This window comes from Corvus hawaiiensis, chromosome 25 (genome assembly GCF_020740725.1).
Source record: "Corvus hawaiiensis isolate bCorHaw1 chromosome 25, bCorHaw1.pri.cur, whole genome shotgun sequence".
Classification (NCBI taxonomy): Eukaryota; Metazoa; Chordata; class Aves; order Passeriformes; family Corvidae; genus Corvus; species Corvus hawaiiensis.
The window spans coordinates 7162314-7177376 of NC_063237.1; the positions used below are offsets into that span (position 1 = coordinate 7162314).

Genomic DNA, 15063 nt, shown 5'->3' on the forward strand with positions numbered 1-15063 from the left:
CTCTCTCAGAAATAGAGTACAGCTGTGTCGGCTCAGTCTGCTGAGGCTGTTTCCTAGGTCATCTCCCTGCCAAAGCCTGAAATGAAGAGCTGGAATTTCAAGCTCTTTTCCATTTCTGTTGTCACCTGAGTTGAAGGAGTACCTGCATTTTAGGCTTCACTGAAGATCTTGCTTATAGCTCTTGGAGTTAGCTGGCTATCTCCAGTACATCAGAGGGGTGAAAGGCACCGGGCAGCTTGGCAAACCCTGAGCAGAACTGTGGTGGTATGTACTTTTTGCCTTCCGACCTTCCTACTTGTCGGGTGCCCTTTTGAATGCACTCTGGAAAAAGGCAAATGACACTTCAGTGGACTCAGTCCCTTCCACTAGCCCATGCCTATAGGGACAGTTTTGAGGGAGCCCTCCACAGTGTTTCCCACCAGTGGGGGAGTGTGTGTGTGTTTGTGTGTGTGTGTGTGTGTGTGCGCATGCGTGCCTGTGCTGGACAAGGAGGTGTAGCACCACGTGTGCTCTGCTGTGGCAGGTGTTCACCATCACATCACCACGGGGGTTAGGGAATAGCAGAAATGGAGCAATCTGAAACAGCCCCATCCTGCACAGCCAGGTGCTTTGTGTTTGGAGCTTTGTCTCTAGTTTTACTTGGTCTGGAAGGGAAAATCACTCTTGTGGAAGTAGTTAGAGATGAAAATGTAGCTGCTATCTGATCCTTGGCCTGTTGTCACTATGTGGAGGATGGACACTGCATATTTCCTCCCTGGGGCTGTGCATGCACATCATCCTATGATGTGGTGTCAGCAGGGTCAGCAGCCAGGGCTGAGCTGCTTTGTGATGGTCTCCAGTGAATAATGGGTGTTTGAGTATGAGCTGAGTTGGGCACACAGCAGGTGGACAGCACTGTGTCCTGAGGATGTTGAGGAGGATGGCCTGTCTGCTCCTGGACAATATGTCTGGATTCGGACAGCTATTTCCTGTTTTGCATTTGACCACGAAGATGATTGTTGTCCCACGTGGAGTAAGGCTAATGGGCTTGTGGAGTGGGCTTGGCAGTTAGATGGGTGAACCCACTCATGTCTGTGATGTTTGGAAAGAGCTATGAGAGACTTGTAGCTCACTCTGCTCCAAAGCTTTATATACCTGCAACCTTGCCCAGGCTCTCTCTGTGGAGTGTTTGAGGAAATCCTGCAAGCCGCAGCTGGATGTGAGTAGGGTGGTGTGTCCTGGGCCTTGCACGTATCAGGCTTTACTTGCTTCCACAGTGAAGTTCTGGTGCCCAGAGGTGGGACTGCTGAATTTGCTGAGCCAAGCATTGAACAAGAGAACCGGTGTCCTCTGTTCCCTGCTGTGCTGTAGGGTAGGCTCCCTGTCTGGATTGGAGTGCCAGGGCCTGGGTACAGCGGGACTTCTCATGCTGAGGCCAAGCAGGGCTGGGCTGCAGGAGGAGAGGTGCCTGGCTGTGTCCTGCAGCACTGCTGTCCCACCGAGGAAGAAGGCACGGCAGGACTTCATCACATCCACCAGCAGAGAGGCTTCCACCTTCTCTCTCACCCACACGCTGGTACAGACACGCACACGTGTACGGATCCAGGTTCATACCAGCGGGAACATGCTCGTGCAGATTTACATGAATTCGCAGTTAAGCAGGCACACCCACGCCAGCACGGATGCAAACAGAGCCATGCTGTTGCAGGCCTGCTCGCTGTCATAGAGGCAGACGTGTTCATATTTGCACGACTCTGGGCTTGTGCTGGCACAGGCGCAGGCATACATGCTCCTGCGCTCACAGACACTGGCAACGGAGCTAAGCCATGGCACTGCTCTATTTTTGGGAGCACTCCTAAGAATTGTGAGCGTGTTTCAGATGTTAGAGTCTTAGATGGGGGAAAGCTAGAACAGATGGCTGGAGGGTTCAGAGCAGCAGCCCTGCTGAGAACAGATATTTATAGGCAGATTTAACCCTTGTGTGGTCTCTGGAGCCACGTTTAAAGGGACGGCATCTGGAGCAAACGTGGTAGAGCCGAGCAATGACCTCTGAGGGTGTCCTGTCCTATCTCGTTTCTGTGAGCCGATTATCAGTGTAGTCTGGAAATCCCGTCTATGCTCTACCTCTTTCTCAGGGGATGCAGCTTTCCCTAGACCATGGAGCCTGGTTTCTATAAGCCTCGGTGAAAATGGGCTGGTTGTGGTTATTATTTGCTGACCAAGCTGGGGCAGCGGGTACTGCGGCTGCCCTGTGCTTGCGTGACCAGCAAAATGAGGACAAAGATTGTTTTGTCCCTCTTGCCCTGATTTTTTTCTTTTTTTTTTTTCCTTTTCTCTTTTAGCAAAAGGTTACCCAGATTCTTCCTTTTCCTTGCTGGAAGCAGATACTGTGTTTTCTTTCAGGCACGCCATCTTGTAAAGAGATACAGATTAAGTAAAGCCTGCCCTGTCAGATCCATCAGATGTTTTTACCTGCCCTCATCTTGGACTCTTGTGCTTGAGCATTTAGGGAAGAGCAAAACCCAGCTGGGGGTTCTGCTGCTTTGTTGCACAGAATTGGCTGCAAAGTGAGGAGTGTGGCAGGTTTGCAGTGACAGCTCTATTTGCAGTCCTTTCTTCGAGACCATCTAGCCTGCCTTTTGGGGTCTGAGGTAGTGTTGTATTTAACTTGTCTGGAATGTCTTGAAGTGGCCTTCACAGAGCTGAGTATCAGACACAGGAGAAAGTGATCTGGGGGAAGGAAGAAAGCCATGCCCTCAGGTGGGACATGTAAAGAACTGACAGAGTAGTTATCTGAGAGTTGCAGGGAAGAAGGCACTGTCTCTGAAAGCGTGAACTGGGGTGCTGACCTGGGGAGCTGTGTGAGTCTGCTCAGGCTGCTTTTCAGTCTGGCAAAATCAGGGAGCAGTGGCTCTCCTGGAGCTAGTGCAGGGCACTGAGAGACTGGATAAAAAAGAAACTGAGGTGGGTGCTACTGGCAGAGTTGGTGCTGCCAGGTCAGAGAACGATGGCCTGTATTTGTGCTCCTAAAAACTGGAAGATTGAGTCTAGTTGTGAGATGGGAAAAGCAGCTGCAGCATCGAGTGGAAAGGACATTCCTCCCTCACAGATAGGCAGTTGATCCTGTAGGGTTTGAGCTGCGGTGGTTGTGCACAGTGGCACACACGGCATGCACCTGGGCTGCACCTTTCCTCTCTTGGGACTTCAGCTAATGCAGATATTTGGAGCTGCCCTCTTCCTGCCAGCTTGTGCCTAGCATGAGGATCCCAAGGAGGCAGTGCTGAGTCTTATAGGGCTGTTTTCCACTTGTCTTTGCATTGCTGTGCTCCTGTGGACCAGCCAGAGGTGCTTCCAGTGTTAGAGCTGGCATGCAGCAGCCCTAAGTCAGGCTATTTGTCCAGCGTCAGGTTCTTGGCCAGAGGTTTCACACAGATGCTCAGTCGGGTTTGTTGCTGTATACCCTGATTCCATACCCAAGGGGGCATGAAGCTCTGCTGGAAAGTCTGGGAGTGTGACATAGAGTGCTGGTGTTGCCTTGGGGATCAGCTCTGTGCTTTGAGGGTGTGAATTCAGAGCATCCCCTAGTTTTCTGTACACTGATGTGCTGGGCACGGGAGATGCAAATCTGTAGAGAGTGGGAGTATGTTGGAGCTGCTTGCTTCCTTGCTTATTCATTCCACTTTCAGACTGTGGAGGCTTGGAAAGCAGTCACAGTAGTCCCCCCACGCGCAGTTGTGTTCTCACTGCTCGTCTGTGTGTCACATGGAGTTCTTCTCAGGTTTCCCAGAAGCTCTTGGTCCCAGGTCAGCACTTGCACCCACAATAGAAATGTGACTTTACGGTGAGAAAAACTGGTTTCAGCTCCTGCAGCCACCCCCCCCCCCCCCCCCCCCCCCGCATATCCTGAAAGCACAGCTGATCCTGCTGGATACCCAGGTGTGAAGCTGGCAGTGCTGGCAGCGCTCAACCAGCTCACAGTCTGGTCTGCTGCATGGTGGTGTCATCTGGCAGCTTTGTGTCCGTGGCTGTCTGACTGCATTTTGTACCCAGATAAATTGGTAGGAGTGAGGTTGCTCGGCACGGCCACTGGCCACGCTGACGTGGTGTTCCTGGTGGCTGGGCTGGCCAGTGTTCTTCCAGGGCCCACAGGAAGGGCCGGGGCAGCCACCCGCTCTCCTCCTACCTGAGGAGGCAGAGAGAGAACCTGGCAGGAACAACTGGCAGGAACAACGAGCCCAGCTGGGTAACTGCCAGTCCTGGGATCTGCCCACACTTGCCTGACCTCCCACAATGGCCCCATTGTTCCTGAGAGGGCAAGGAGGAGGCTTCCTGCAGCTCCCAGGGCATCATTAACCCTCTGCCTGCCAGGAGCAGGCTGCAGGATGGGCATACATGGGGCAGGAGGTCCTACGGGCATGTGGAGGAGCTCCCACTGCCCTTGAGTGCAAGGAGGGGAGCTGCTGGGGAGCACCAGCCTGTCTCTGCCAGCTGCCTCTAAAATCGCCCCTTGCTGCTGTTTTGAGGACAGCTAGCATGTGCCTGTGCTAAAGATATACGCCGGAGAGGCAGGGCCCTGCTGAGCCTTGACTTCCTCTGACATGGCATAGGGAGGCTCTCTGCCTTCTTCTAGGCTGCTTTCTGCCATGACCTTTCCTTGGGAGCAGCCGCCAGTGGCTGGGTTGCTTGGGCCCTGATGTGCGTGCCAGAGCAGGACATGTCTTTAGGAATGGGACATTTAGGGTGTTGGGGGGCTAATTCCAGTGGCTGAGATATCAGTGTGGAACCTGTTTAAAGCAATTCCAGACTGATCAAAGTGCCTTCTTCCTTCCTGTCCTGTAATGTGATCTCGGGCCAATGAGCTGCTCGGGGTCTGCTGTGGCTTCTGGTTCCTGTTGTTGTGGAGACAGAGCCTTGGAGGGCACAGGCGTGCCTCACTGCGGGTGCAGGCTCAGAGCCAGAGCACAATATCCGTGTGCCGACGAGGACAACAAGTACCCTGTCGCTGGCCAAAGGAGCTGGACGATCGTGTCCCACTCTGCTTGCTGGCACTGCACTGTCCATCTTTTGATAGCAGTTGTGCTTCCCCACAGCTTTCTGCCATGTGTATTTCCTGATCAGCTGATTCCAGGGGTTATAGGGCTGCCTCAGCACCCCTGCTCTGTCACAAACTTCCTCTCCAGAATCCGTGTGATGAGGGAGAGGACGAGGCATTTGACTAGCATGCCAAGACATTCTGTATGGGAAACTTTCTGGATGTCAGAGACATTGACCTCAATGTATCTCATGCTAGCTCAGAGACTGGAGAATTGGCTCGGTAATCCAAACAGCCAAGGACTTTGAAACCTAACAGATACCTTGTGAGTTACCAACTAGTTCTTCTGCAAACCCCGATGCTAACTTGCTTATATCATTACGTAAACAGCCATCCTGCTTCCAAAAGATCTCTTATTTCCTCCCACTCAGTAGCCTTTGCACTCTTCTCCCCTCCTTTGTACCCTGGTCTTTGTTGTTGCAATAACTTTTCTTTTTAATATGTTCTGTTTCTTAAATAAGGGGCATAACTAGAGTTAACTGTGGAGGGCCAAGGGCTGAGTTGGGAGCACTTGATGACTCCAGCTACTGTACCTAGTGCAAACAGTGCTGCTTCAGAGCTTGATCTGGCTGAGTCTGGGCACCTGGCCTCTGGCCAAAAGGACCACTGCAAACCCCAAACCCTCCTGCAAACCTCAGAGCTGGAGGAATGTCAGAAGCCCTTGCCCACTTGGCCAGTCATAAGTTAACAAGACTTCTCTCTCCTGGTGGGGAAGAGGGACTCTCTGGGGGGAGCCCCAGGACAGGCTGCCTCCGGGCCCTTCTCTTAATCGGTGGCTGTACATCTGCTGCTACATAGAGGGCTCATTGCCTCCCCAGAGGGCTGCAGTTAGTGAGATGGGGCAATTCCTAGCTCTTTCTGCCTGTTTCCTTTTGGGTGGTTGGAGGCCTGGCCAGGGTTAGGTCACTGTGTCTCTGGAGGAGCTCTGTCAGTTGTGTGAATGTTTGCGTAAGGGCAGAGTAGCCCCTGAGACTTGGGACCAGGTCTGTGGGGAAGGCAGTGCCACTTCGCACCCGTCGAGTGGCAGAAGCTGGGGAGTTTCAGCTTTGCTTGTGGGGGAGGCTTCTGGGGGTAAAGGTGAAGCATGGCGAGGAGGTCGAGCAGCTGCTGTCTTGGGGTGCGCAATGGGGGAAACCTCTCTCCAGATCGGTGCTAGCCCTGACTCTGATGGCAAAGTCAGATGGGGAGAGCAGTGGCTCTCCTCTCCTTGAGGTCTCTCCCTCCCTTTCCAGCCCAACACTGGAGTCCCAGTACTGCCTGCAGGTAGCTGCCACCACTCAGCTGCAGGATCTCTGCTGCCCGTGCTGATCCTCTCTGCACTGGGAAAGGTGAAAGGTTTCCCAGGGTGGAATTTCCTGCGAGGTAGTTGCACAGCCTCGTCCCCTATGACCTTACACCCCGATGTGCCTTAGTCATGATGGCATGCAAATACGAGGCAACGGGGTGGGGGCTGGAGGGAGCTGCTGGGAAAAGGAAGTGACCTCAGCCGTGGTTTAAATATAGAGCCCAGCATTTGCTGCTGCTGGCCCTGGTATTTATAATCTTGGAGGAGTGCTCAGCAGCTCTCTGCATCTCTTCTACAATCTGGGGTGGCAGAGGGCAGTGTGGAGGGCAAGATGTTGGGGCAGCCACCCTGCTTCCCCGTCTTTCTTGAATTTCTGTCATCTCCCTCTCCCCAGGTGTGCTGGGGTACATACATGTCTGTGCCCAGTTGCACAAACATGGTGCTGCAATCCAGGCAATTTGCAGGCCTGCAGGTGTTCCAACTTCTTCCTTTTGTGCAGGTGTGTCCTTTGCATGTTGCATTTAGTGCCAGGATTGGGCACAGGAAGAGTCCAACTCTTTCCCAACTCTCTGCCATGAGCTTTCTCAAAGGCAAACAAGCTTGTTGCACTGCTGGTCGTACAGCAGGGTGCAGCTGGGATACAGGGTGCTGAGAGAGGTGGTAGGGGTGTCCCTGCCACAAGGGTTTCCTGCTGGGACCCTGTCTGCAAAGACGGTGCTGTTCTTCGGGCTGGAAAGTGAAGTGAGCTTGCTCAAAGGGAGAGCTAGTGTTTTGGGGAGATTTTCTGCAAGGTGGTATGGGATGTCTAGCCCTCTCTTGCAGTGTGCAACAGGCATCTCCGTGCTGCTTTAATCTGAAAGAGCGTAGTAAACATCTGCTGCAGGGATGTGGTGCATGGCTCTGCTCCCCAGCACAGCCCCCTGCACACTGCGGAGGCCCTGCTGTGAGGGCTGAGTTGCCAAGGAAGCCTGGGGTCCGAGTGCTCACACCGTGCCCCAGCCCAGGCTCTGCTGCCCTGGCTGGCGGTGCAGAGTTGCCCCGTGCTCGATCAGCCCTGGCCGGGCTGGGGATGCCCTGGCTGACGCTGACACCTAGTGGCTCCATCCCATAGGCTCCACCCCGGGCCCAGAGGTGGGGCCCCCGGAAAATCTGATGCTTCTGGGTAGCTGGCATGAAGCTGGACCGGCCACAGGCAACAGACCCTGCAGTGCTCAGGAGCTCTTGTGTCTCTGGCTTGGAGACAGAGGGCAGGGAAGGCACCCAGTGTGATGGCCCTGCTGACGATGGCTAGTCTGTCACAGAGCCCTGCAAGAGACTTTCTTCTAAAAAGAAGAGCAAAAACTGTTGTGTTAAAGCTTGGAAGCGCCTTGTGAAGTTCTGGCATTGCTGGGTTCCAATCCTGAGCACTGCTGGCATTGCAGACTTCTGTTATTGCCAAAGGATCCTAAAGCGGTTACTGAGTCCGAGATGTAGCAGAAAGACTGTCCTCATGGGCTCAGCTACATCAGCTGTTTACCTGACATGCGTGACCCTAGGCAAGGCTTGTCTCCCTTGCGAATTTTGTGGAAAAGTTGGGGTTTTAAGGTCTCAGCTGTGAGCCCTGCTGTTCAAGAGACCTGGTGTAGCAGAGGCAGTGTGAGGCACAGCTCACTAGCTAGGCTTTTTAGCATTACTTGCCCAGTCCCAGTAACCCCAGTGCACAAACACAGTGGAAATGGCCTGAGGAAGTCTCTTCATCCCATGTAGCAACTGTCCACAGAGATCTGTGTTGTGGCCTTGCATTGCAGCCTGTGGTGTTATCTGCCAGCAGGGTTTTCTCAGGGAAACCGCCCCATTCATGTACAGATGAGCTTGTCTTTGTGCATCCCAGCACAGCCAAAGGCTGCGTGGGGGTATCCAGCTGTCACAGCAGCCCATGTTCCTGGCCAGATTTCATATACTGCAGGATGAGATCCTGCCTCAGAGGAAATTGAAGCTCCCTGAGCAGCAGCAATACCTTTGGAAGAGATTTCTGGCTTTGCTTCCTGACCTGCTAGATGCTGTTACTTGACTGCAGTCTGCCAAGCTGCAGTGCACAGGTGGTTGTAGTGCCCGGCACCCGCAGCTTCCTGCAGCTCTCTCGCTGACCCATCCCCAGCAAGCCGCACTAGCCAGTGTATGAAGCAGTTCCTTGTTATCATCCCAAGGGAGCCACATGTGACTGTCGAGTATGTCTGGCACACGCAGGGTTTCTGTAGGGAACACACCAGTTGGACTGGTCGTCGTGGCTCTGTTACCCTGGCTTCCTCTCTTGTGCCTTCTTCCAAGAGCGATAGCATGGCTGCAATGCCAGCCAGCTCCCAGATGTGGAAGCTGCAAGGCTGGCAGTAGGCGCGGGCTCCGCGTTCTTTGCAGCAGTGTTGGGAATCCATGTTACCGTCCTTTGGAGAGAGTGGGAGCATGATTCACCAGAAAGTCCTCTGGGAACGCAGCAGGGTTTCAGGTTTCTTCAACTATCAGCTAGCATTTCCCGGATTGCAAATATGTCAGCCCAGTCTCTCCTGCCCAGAGCTTACTCCTTCTCTCCCTCTGCTGCTGTTCAGACTGTACTGGAGGAGGCTTACTGAAAGCAGTTTTTGTTGTTTTGTTTCAAGATTTCTTGTCTGCTGAGGTCCCAGCCTTAGATTTAAAGCTGTGGCTTTTCAGATGTACCAGGTGCAAACACTCTCTACATTTGGATGTAGTCCATTGTTCAACAGATACTTACTGTGCCTTGAAAGCCTCCCTCCCTGCATGAGGTTGGCTGGGTCATCCCCCTGTGTAATGATGGGGGAATCAAGGCACCCAAAACCCAGGCATCTTGCTTAGGGTCACGAGTGGAATTAGTGATAGCCGGGAGCAGAAGCCAGGAATCTCGTTTCCTTGCTTTAACCACTGGGAATTAAGTTTGGTATTGTCTTTAAAACTACCAGGCTGGAGTGGGTGTGTTGCTAAATTGCAGAGAAATACAGATTTCTGTGCAGTCTTCTTTTTGTCATGTTCTTTTCAAGATGTTTTGAATTGTTTGTCTCCTGGTGTCAGTGTATCTACTTTCTAATTAATTGTCTTCCATGGCCCAGATGTATGGCATGCCTGCTGAAATCTAGTTTGAATCTCAGGGTATGTGGAAGGAGCTTACAGCAGTCGAGATGCCTGTCGTCTGGCCGCGGCGGATCCCTGCTATCCATCTGCAACAGAATCCAGCTGTTGCTACTCCTGAAAGCAGAGCAGAATCTTCAGGCAGCTGCTTCTGGCATTTGTCCCATTAAGAATTGTGAGGCAAGTGTTATCCCTCTGAGTGGACACTAGAAGAGGAGGGCTTTCCAAAGTTTCGCCGGGTCCCTCTGTCAGCCCAGGGTAGCTTTCCATCCCGCCTCAGGCAAGGTTTTGAATGACCTCCCTGGAGCACCAGCCTAGTCCAAAATAAAGAAAGAAGGTAGGTGCCCCTCAAATGTTACGTTTTGGAGGAACTTTACAGCTGGTGAGGCTCATCCATGCTGCAGGCAGTGCCTGAAGGTTTTGTCATGGTGACTGCCCGGTCCTTTGGGATCGAGGTGTGTGTTCCATGCAGTCTCATCTGAGAACCAGAGGGACAGGAGGTGCATCTCTGGACTCTACAGGCATGGGCTTTTCAGGGCCCCGGGCTTCTTCCTCCCTCGCTGAGTTATTCACCATGCTGGGCTGTACTAGGGTTGTGCTGCGGTGCTGCTGAGCATTCACATTTTCAGTGAAGCATTTTGGGATCTGTTTCAGACATGATATCATGCCTGTGCAGATGTGCCACAGGCAGACCTGGATCTCCCAGCCTACCGTTGCAATGGAAGCACCTCCTCAGCGGGTGTAGCCACGCAATGGCGTCAGTGGGTTTGTGACCCTCAGGACTGTGGTGCAGCGTGTTGCAGAGATTGCGAGTGCGGCAGAGCCGAGGTGGAGGCGGGGGGGCCTCTGGGCCACCAGCAGCAGGGAGCTGCTGCAGGGCTTGCTTTCTGGAATGCTGTCTGGCAGCAACCTCTTCCAGTGGGGCTGAAGGCTCCGTGTGGCTGGCCAGCCAGCGGCTGCAGGCAGCATGGGTGCTTAATGCTGCAGCTTGTGCCATATGGACCTTCTCCTCCTCCCTGCTTGCCCTCTCTGTGTCTCCTTCCCTGCTTGGCTCCCCTCCCCCTGCAAGCAGTTTGACAGAGCAATTGGGCAGGCACTGGGACAGCAGCTCTGACATAAATCTCTCCTGGTGTGGAATGAGGGGTATAAATATCCAGAGAGTGATGTGATCTTTCCAGCTGCTATTAATAGGTCTCTGGAGAACAAGAGCAAGCAAGTGAGACTGGCTGACACTTAAAGGGCTAGCAACTCCCTTATGTGCTGTGAAAATTAATCAGCGCTGTGGCTCACCGTCTTCCTCCAGGCTAGAGAAGAGTCCTCACCGAGGTGCGTGGGGCGGAGATGGAGGAGGAGGGAGCAATTAACAACTCCTAGTTAGGAAGCAATGATAGGCCAAGCTGTGCAAGAAGGATCCCACTAAGGAAGAATGTTTGGGTAGGCTGTGCCACAGCACTGTTTGCATAGCATGCCAGCAGCCCCCAGCTCAGCTTGCAGGGAGGCAGGTGCAGAGAAGACCCTTTTGCAGAGAAGACCCTTTCTGCAGGCACAGAGAGCTCGCTCGCAGTGCATGACAGGCTGCAGCCTGCGCCTTACGGCAATTGCAATCTTTTGGGGATTATGGGTCTGCCAAATGTGCTTCACTCTGCTTTCTTTGCAAGAGTGCAGTGGTTTGCCCTGGCAGAACGAGCACTTGGCTTTTGCTGGTGGTGTTTCCAGGCTCGCCTTCAGCAAGCCAGGAGCAGCATGCGTAGCGCTGCTGAGCTCTTGCAGTGCTATTTAGACACATGGGGTTTGGTCTGGAGCCGGTGCTTCCTGTCCCTGGGTGGCAGAAGCAATCTGTGTGCAGCATCTGGCCTGCTTGGTCCAAATGGGAGGAGCAGACCACAGTAACCTCCTCCTTGTGTGCTGGGAAATTTCTCTGCCTGTGCACAGGAAAGCTTGTCGGGTGCATTGTGGGGGTGTCACACAAAGCATATAGCGGATGTGAGCAAACAGAGTAATACCTCAGCTTCCACGTACATGTAGCTTACTCTCCTTCCCTCCTGCTTCCCCAAGAAGTAAAAATGACCATGACAGGGTTAGGATTAGGGTGTAGTTACCAGGGCTGTCTGTTGGACCAGGAGTTTGTGGTGGCCTTCCAGAATACACAGTGTGATACAGAGCTGCATCCCAGTCATCTCTAATGCCTGTGCAGAGCTCCAAGGGGAATATTCCCAGTGTGAGCATGAGACTCTGCCAAGGCAACTAGATCCTGCAAGGAGGGCTGCTGCAGCATTGCTTAGCTGCATGCATGTCCCTCAGCCCAGAAACCTCTGTGTTGTGCCCTAGCCTCCTCTTCTCTGCGAGGCTCTGCCTCAGCCTGCGGGGCTATTCAGAAAGCTGAGCTGGGTTTGAAGCAGGAGAGCATCACCCTGCTATCCCAGCAGGCCTGTGGCACATTGCATCATCCTGCTGGGCTGGAGCTCCCCCTAAAGTGGACACCCCCTCACCCAGAGCCTTTAAAGCAGGAGCTGGAACTGCCCCTCAGGCCCCTGGCAGAGACAGAGCTTGTCTGATGAGTGCCTGCACTTCCCGGCTCTGCCCTTGCCTTGCAACCAACCCACTGCCTCCTTCTCAGTTGCCTCAACCTTTGTCCCCTGCTCTGTCCCAGTTTCCTCTTTATAGGCTTGTGTCAAGACTGTCTGCTCAGTTGTTCTCTGTGTTTTGCAGGGCAGAGGAAACTTACTTAGCAGCAACAGGGGTCCCTGAAAACAGTAGGGCACCAGATTTCTCTCTGGGGTCACAAAGTTGTCTAAGCTCTGGGAGCACCTGCAAAATAGCTCTGAGGATCCTTCTGCTCACCAAAGGGCCAGGCTGGCATGGAGCACCCATTTCTCGTCATAGCCTTGGAAATGAGGGCTCTCGTGTCTGTGGCTGTTCTTTGAAGTACTGGCAAGTCTGCCATGCCTGCGTGAGAATTTACAGCTTGTCAGCATGTGAGTGAGTAACTGCAGAGCAGGATTTTTTGGTCAAAGGGCCCAAGGCTAATTCCCAGCATGAGCAGCTCTGGGTTGTGCCTTGCCATGGGCTTTATCTGGCCCTGCGACCAAGTAGCCGCCTCAGTGCACTGGCCCTGGGCTGTGCCCCCAGCAGTGATGCCCATGTGAGGGGCACTGTGCTGACTTGCTGCCCTTTTCTCTTGCAGGTTTCTGACCGAAGGGCCTGGGAGCTCCCTCCACTGGCACTGTGGGAAGCTTTAGCCAAGCCAATGCACCCTGACAACAAACTGCCCAGCCATGGCAAGGCAGGCAGCAGCAGTGCCCTAGCCCAGCACCACAATGTGAGCCAAGCACCCACCTGTAACTTGGGGTCAAAGGGTGTGGGGGCAGGCAGCCATGGCAGCAAGGCCACTCAGATCTCCCCTGGCAACTCTGGACTGAAAACCAGCCAGAACACTGTCCCAAACTTCAGCTCCTTGAAGGGCAAGGTGAAGCGGGAACGAAGCATCTCGGTGGACTCTGGAGAGCAGCGAGAAGCCAGCACCCCATCACAGGACACAGAATCAAAAGGTAATGCTCTCCTAGACCTTGCCTCAGCATGTCCTCCTCTCAGTTGCTACAAACATCCTGGCTGGACTTGGGATGAGAGCATCTTCGGTTTCTGTGCTGTGTCTTCTGTCCAGGCTTGTCCTGGCTGCCCATGTGACTTTGCATCACTGCTTGTCACATCTGCAATTTTTGGACCAGAGTGGCTGAATTCTCATTTGCTTTGCATTTCATTCCCTAAACCATTTGTTACACCTGGAATCTGGCACTGGTTTTCACAGGCTACTGAGGCCATCTAAGCAACAGCATGGTTCACTGAAACTACGCCAAATGCCCCTGCATGTGCAATGTGCCAGCTCTCAACTTGAGACTGAGTTGTTTTCTGTCTGCTTGCTGTTGGTAGAGAGCTGCTTTGTGGTGTTCTTGCAGCTGCCCGATGACTCAGTCACGGTTAGCAAGGAGGTGCTGCGAGGGTCACTGTCTGAACAGTTCTGTGGTTTCGTCAGCAATGGATAACTCTTGTGTTACAGCATGTGGCTTCTGGAAAAGGGCTGAGTCAGTGCTTCTAATCCTCCTTAGCGACCTTCCCTGTAACCTCTTGCATTCCATCAAGCTCTGTGCTCAATGGCTGTGTGGGACACTTGAACATCTCACGGATGGTTGTAGGAGGAGAAATTCCAGTGGTGCCCTTGGTTCCAACCAAGACTCACATCCGGTCTGCAGACGCAGAGCTGCTGTTCTGGCTTGTGCCCCTAAGGATTTGTTTTAACAGTCAAAGCCATGTTGCCTGATTGTCTTAGGCCAGAGCTGTGCCGTGGAAGAACAGGTAGAATGTACGTGAATGGACTTCCTGCCCCCAGGAAGGCTTTCTCCCCGTAGCGTTGCAGGGGTAACTGTACACCACTGATGATAAGCATTTGCAGGTTTATCCCAGAACTGTCTTGTAACCACACTGCCACAGGAAAATTATTAAAATGGCTTGATGCTTGAAATGCACGAATCTCCTATGTTCCTCATATACTGATAGATCATGTGAATATGGTTATGATGTAAAAAAGATGATGTAAAAAAGTAAGGCCGGACAATGTTTCATTAATTAAAGCACAGGACTGGAAGTTATTCATCCTGTGTCTGATTGCTCTCCCCGAGTCCCTAAGTGCCTTTAGGCAAGCCACTTCCTCTCTGAGCTGCATCAGTCCCATCTGAGAGGGGGGACACGTGGAGGGACCATACGAGTTTATAGAGAGCATGAAGGCCCCTGCCTGATTGATGTTGACAAAGGGCAGAGTCTGTCTCTTGTTCCTAACAAAGTATGTGAACGCACCCTCCCATTCTATATTCAAATTTTAATTGCTGAATTACAGACCCTTTAAATTTACAGTTAATGCCCAAAGCTCTCTAGTTTGGAACTGCAGGTAGACACGTCCTGTGTTCATAGACTCCTTTCAGGCAGTAAGAAATACATGTCATTCTGCAACTCTGGCTCTCACAGGGGCGCCTCACTAGATCTGGCTGCTAAAACAAGGAGCTCAGACTGAGCAGATGTTTCAGGTTCTTAACCAGTGCTGGGCAGATGTTAGCATAAGGCTTAATTGCCCAGTGCATCCTGGTTGGGTTGGTACTTCCAGCATGCAGCACCCAGCTGGGCAGGACCCCAGCCTTTCAGCCCCTTACAGATCTACTCAGCACCTCTGATGGCTCTGTCCCTTTGCAGGTGAGGTGGCTCCCCGCAGTAAGCGACGGTGTGTGCTGGAAAGGAAGCAGCCATACAGCGGCGATGAATGGTGCTCTGGGCCAGACAGCGAGGAAGACGACAAACCCATCAGCAGTGCACACAGTGAGTAACTAACTGCCTCCTTACCAGCTCTGAAGCTTGAGTAAAGCCAGGTCCTTCCTGTGGCTCAGGAGGGCTGATGACACTGGCACCTCTAGCTTTGCCTGTGCGTGCTCACTTAGCTGAGTGTGTGTGTGGGGCCACTGCAGTTGGTGGTCATTGTGCTGTGAGAATATTTGCCATGCAGTGAGGTCTGGGACCTGGTTTGTGGAGATGCTACTGAGATGCTGTA

At 53.0% G+C, this 15063-nt stretch overlaps 1 protein-coding gene across 2 annotated transcripts in view; it reads left to right on the forward strand.

The window, feature by feature from the left end:
• The window catches only part of BCL9L (BCL9 like), a 46036-nt gene that overhangs the window by 19542 nt on the left and 11431 nt on the right, over nt 1-15063 (forward strand). For both annotated transcript variants that reach the window (XM_048328619.1, XM_048328618.1), the window contains 2 exons: nt 12658-13021; nt 14712-14834. In XM_048328619.1, coding sequence (XP_048184576.1) covers nt 12721-13021; nt 14712-14834 — 424 coding nt within the window. In that variant the 5' untranslated portion in view covers nt 12658-12720. Of the gene's footprint in view, nt 1-12657; nt 13022-14711; nt 14835-15063 lie in introns of those variants that run through there.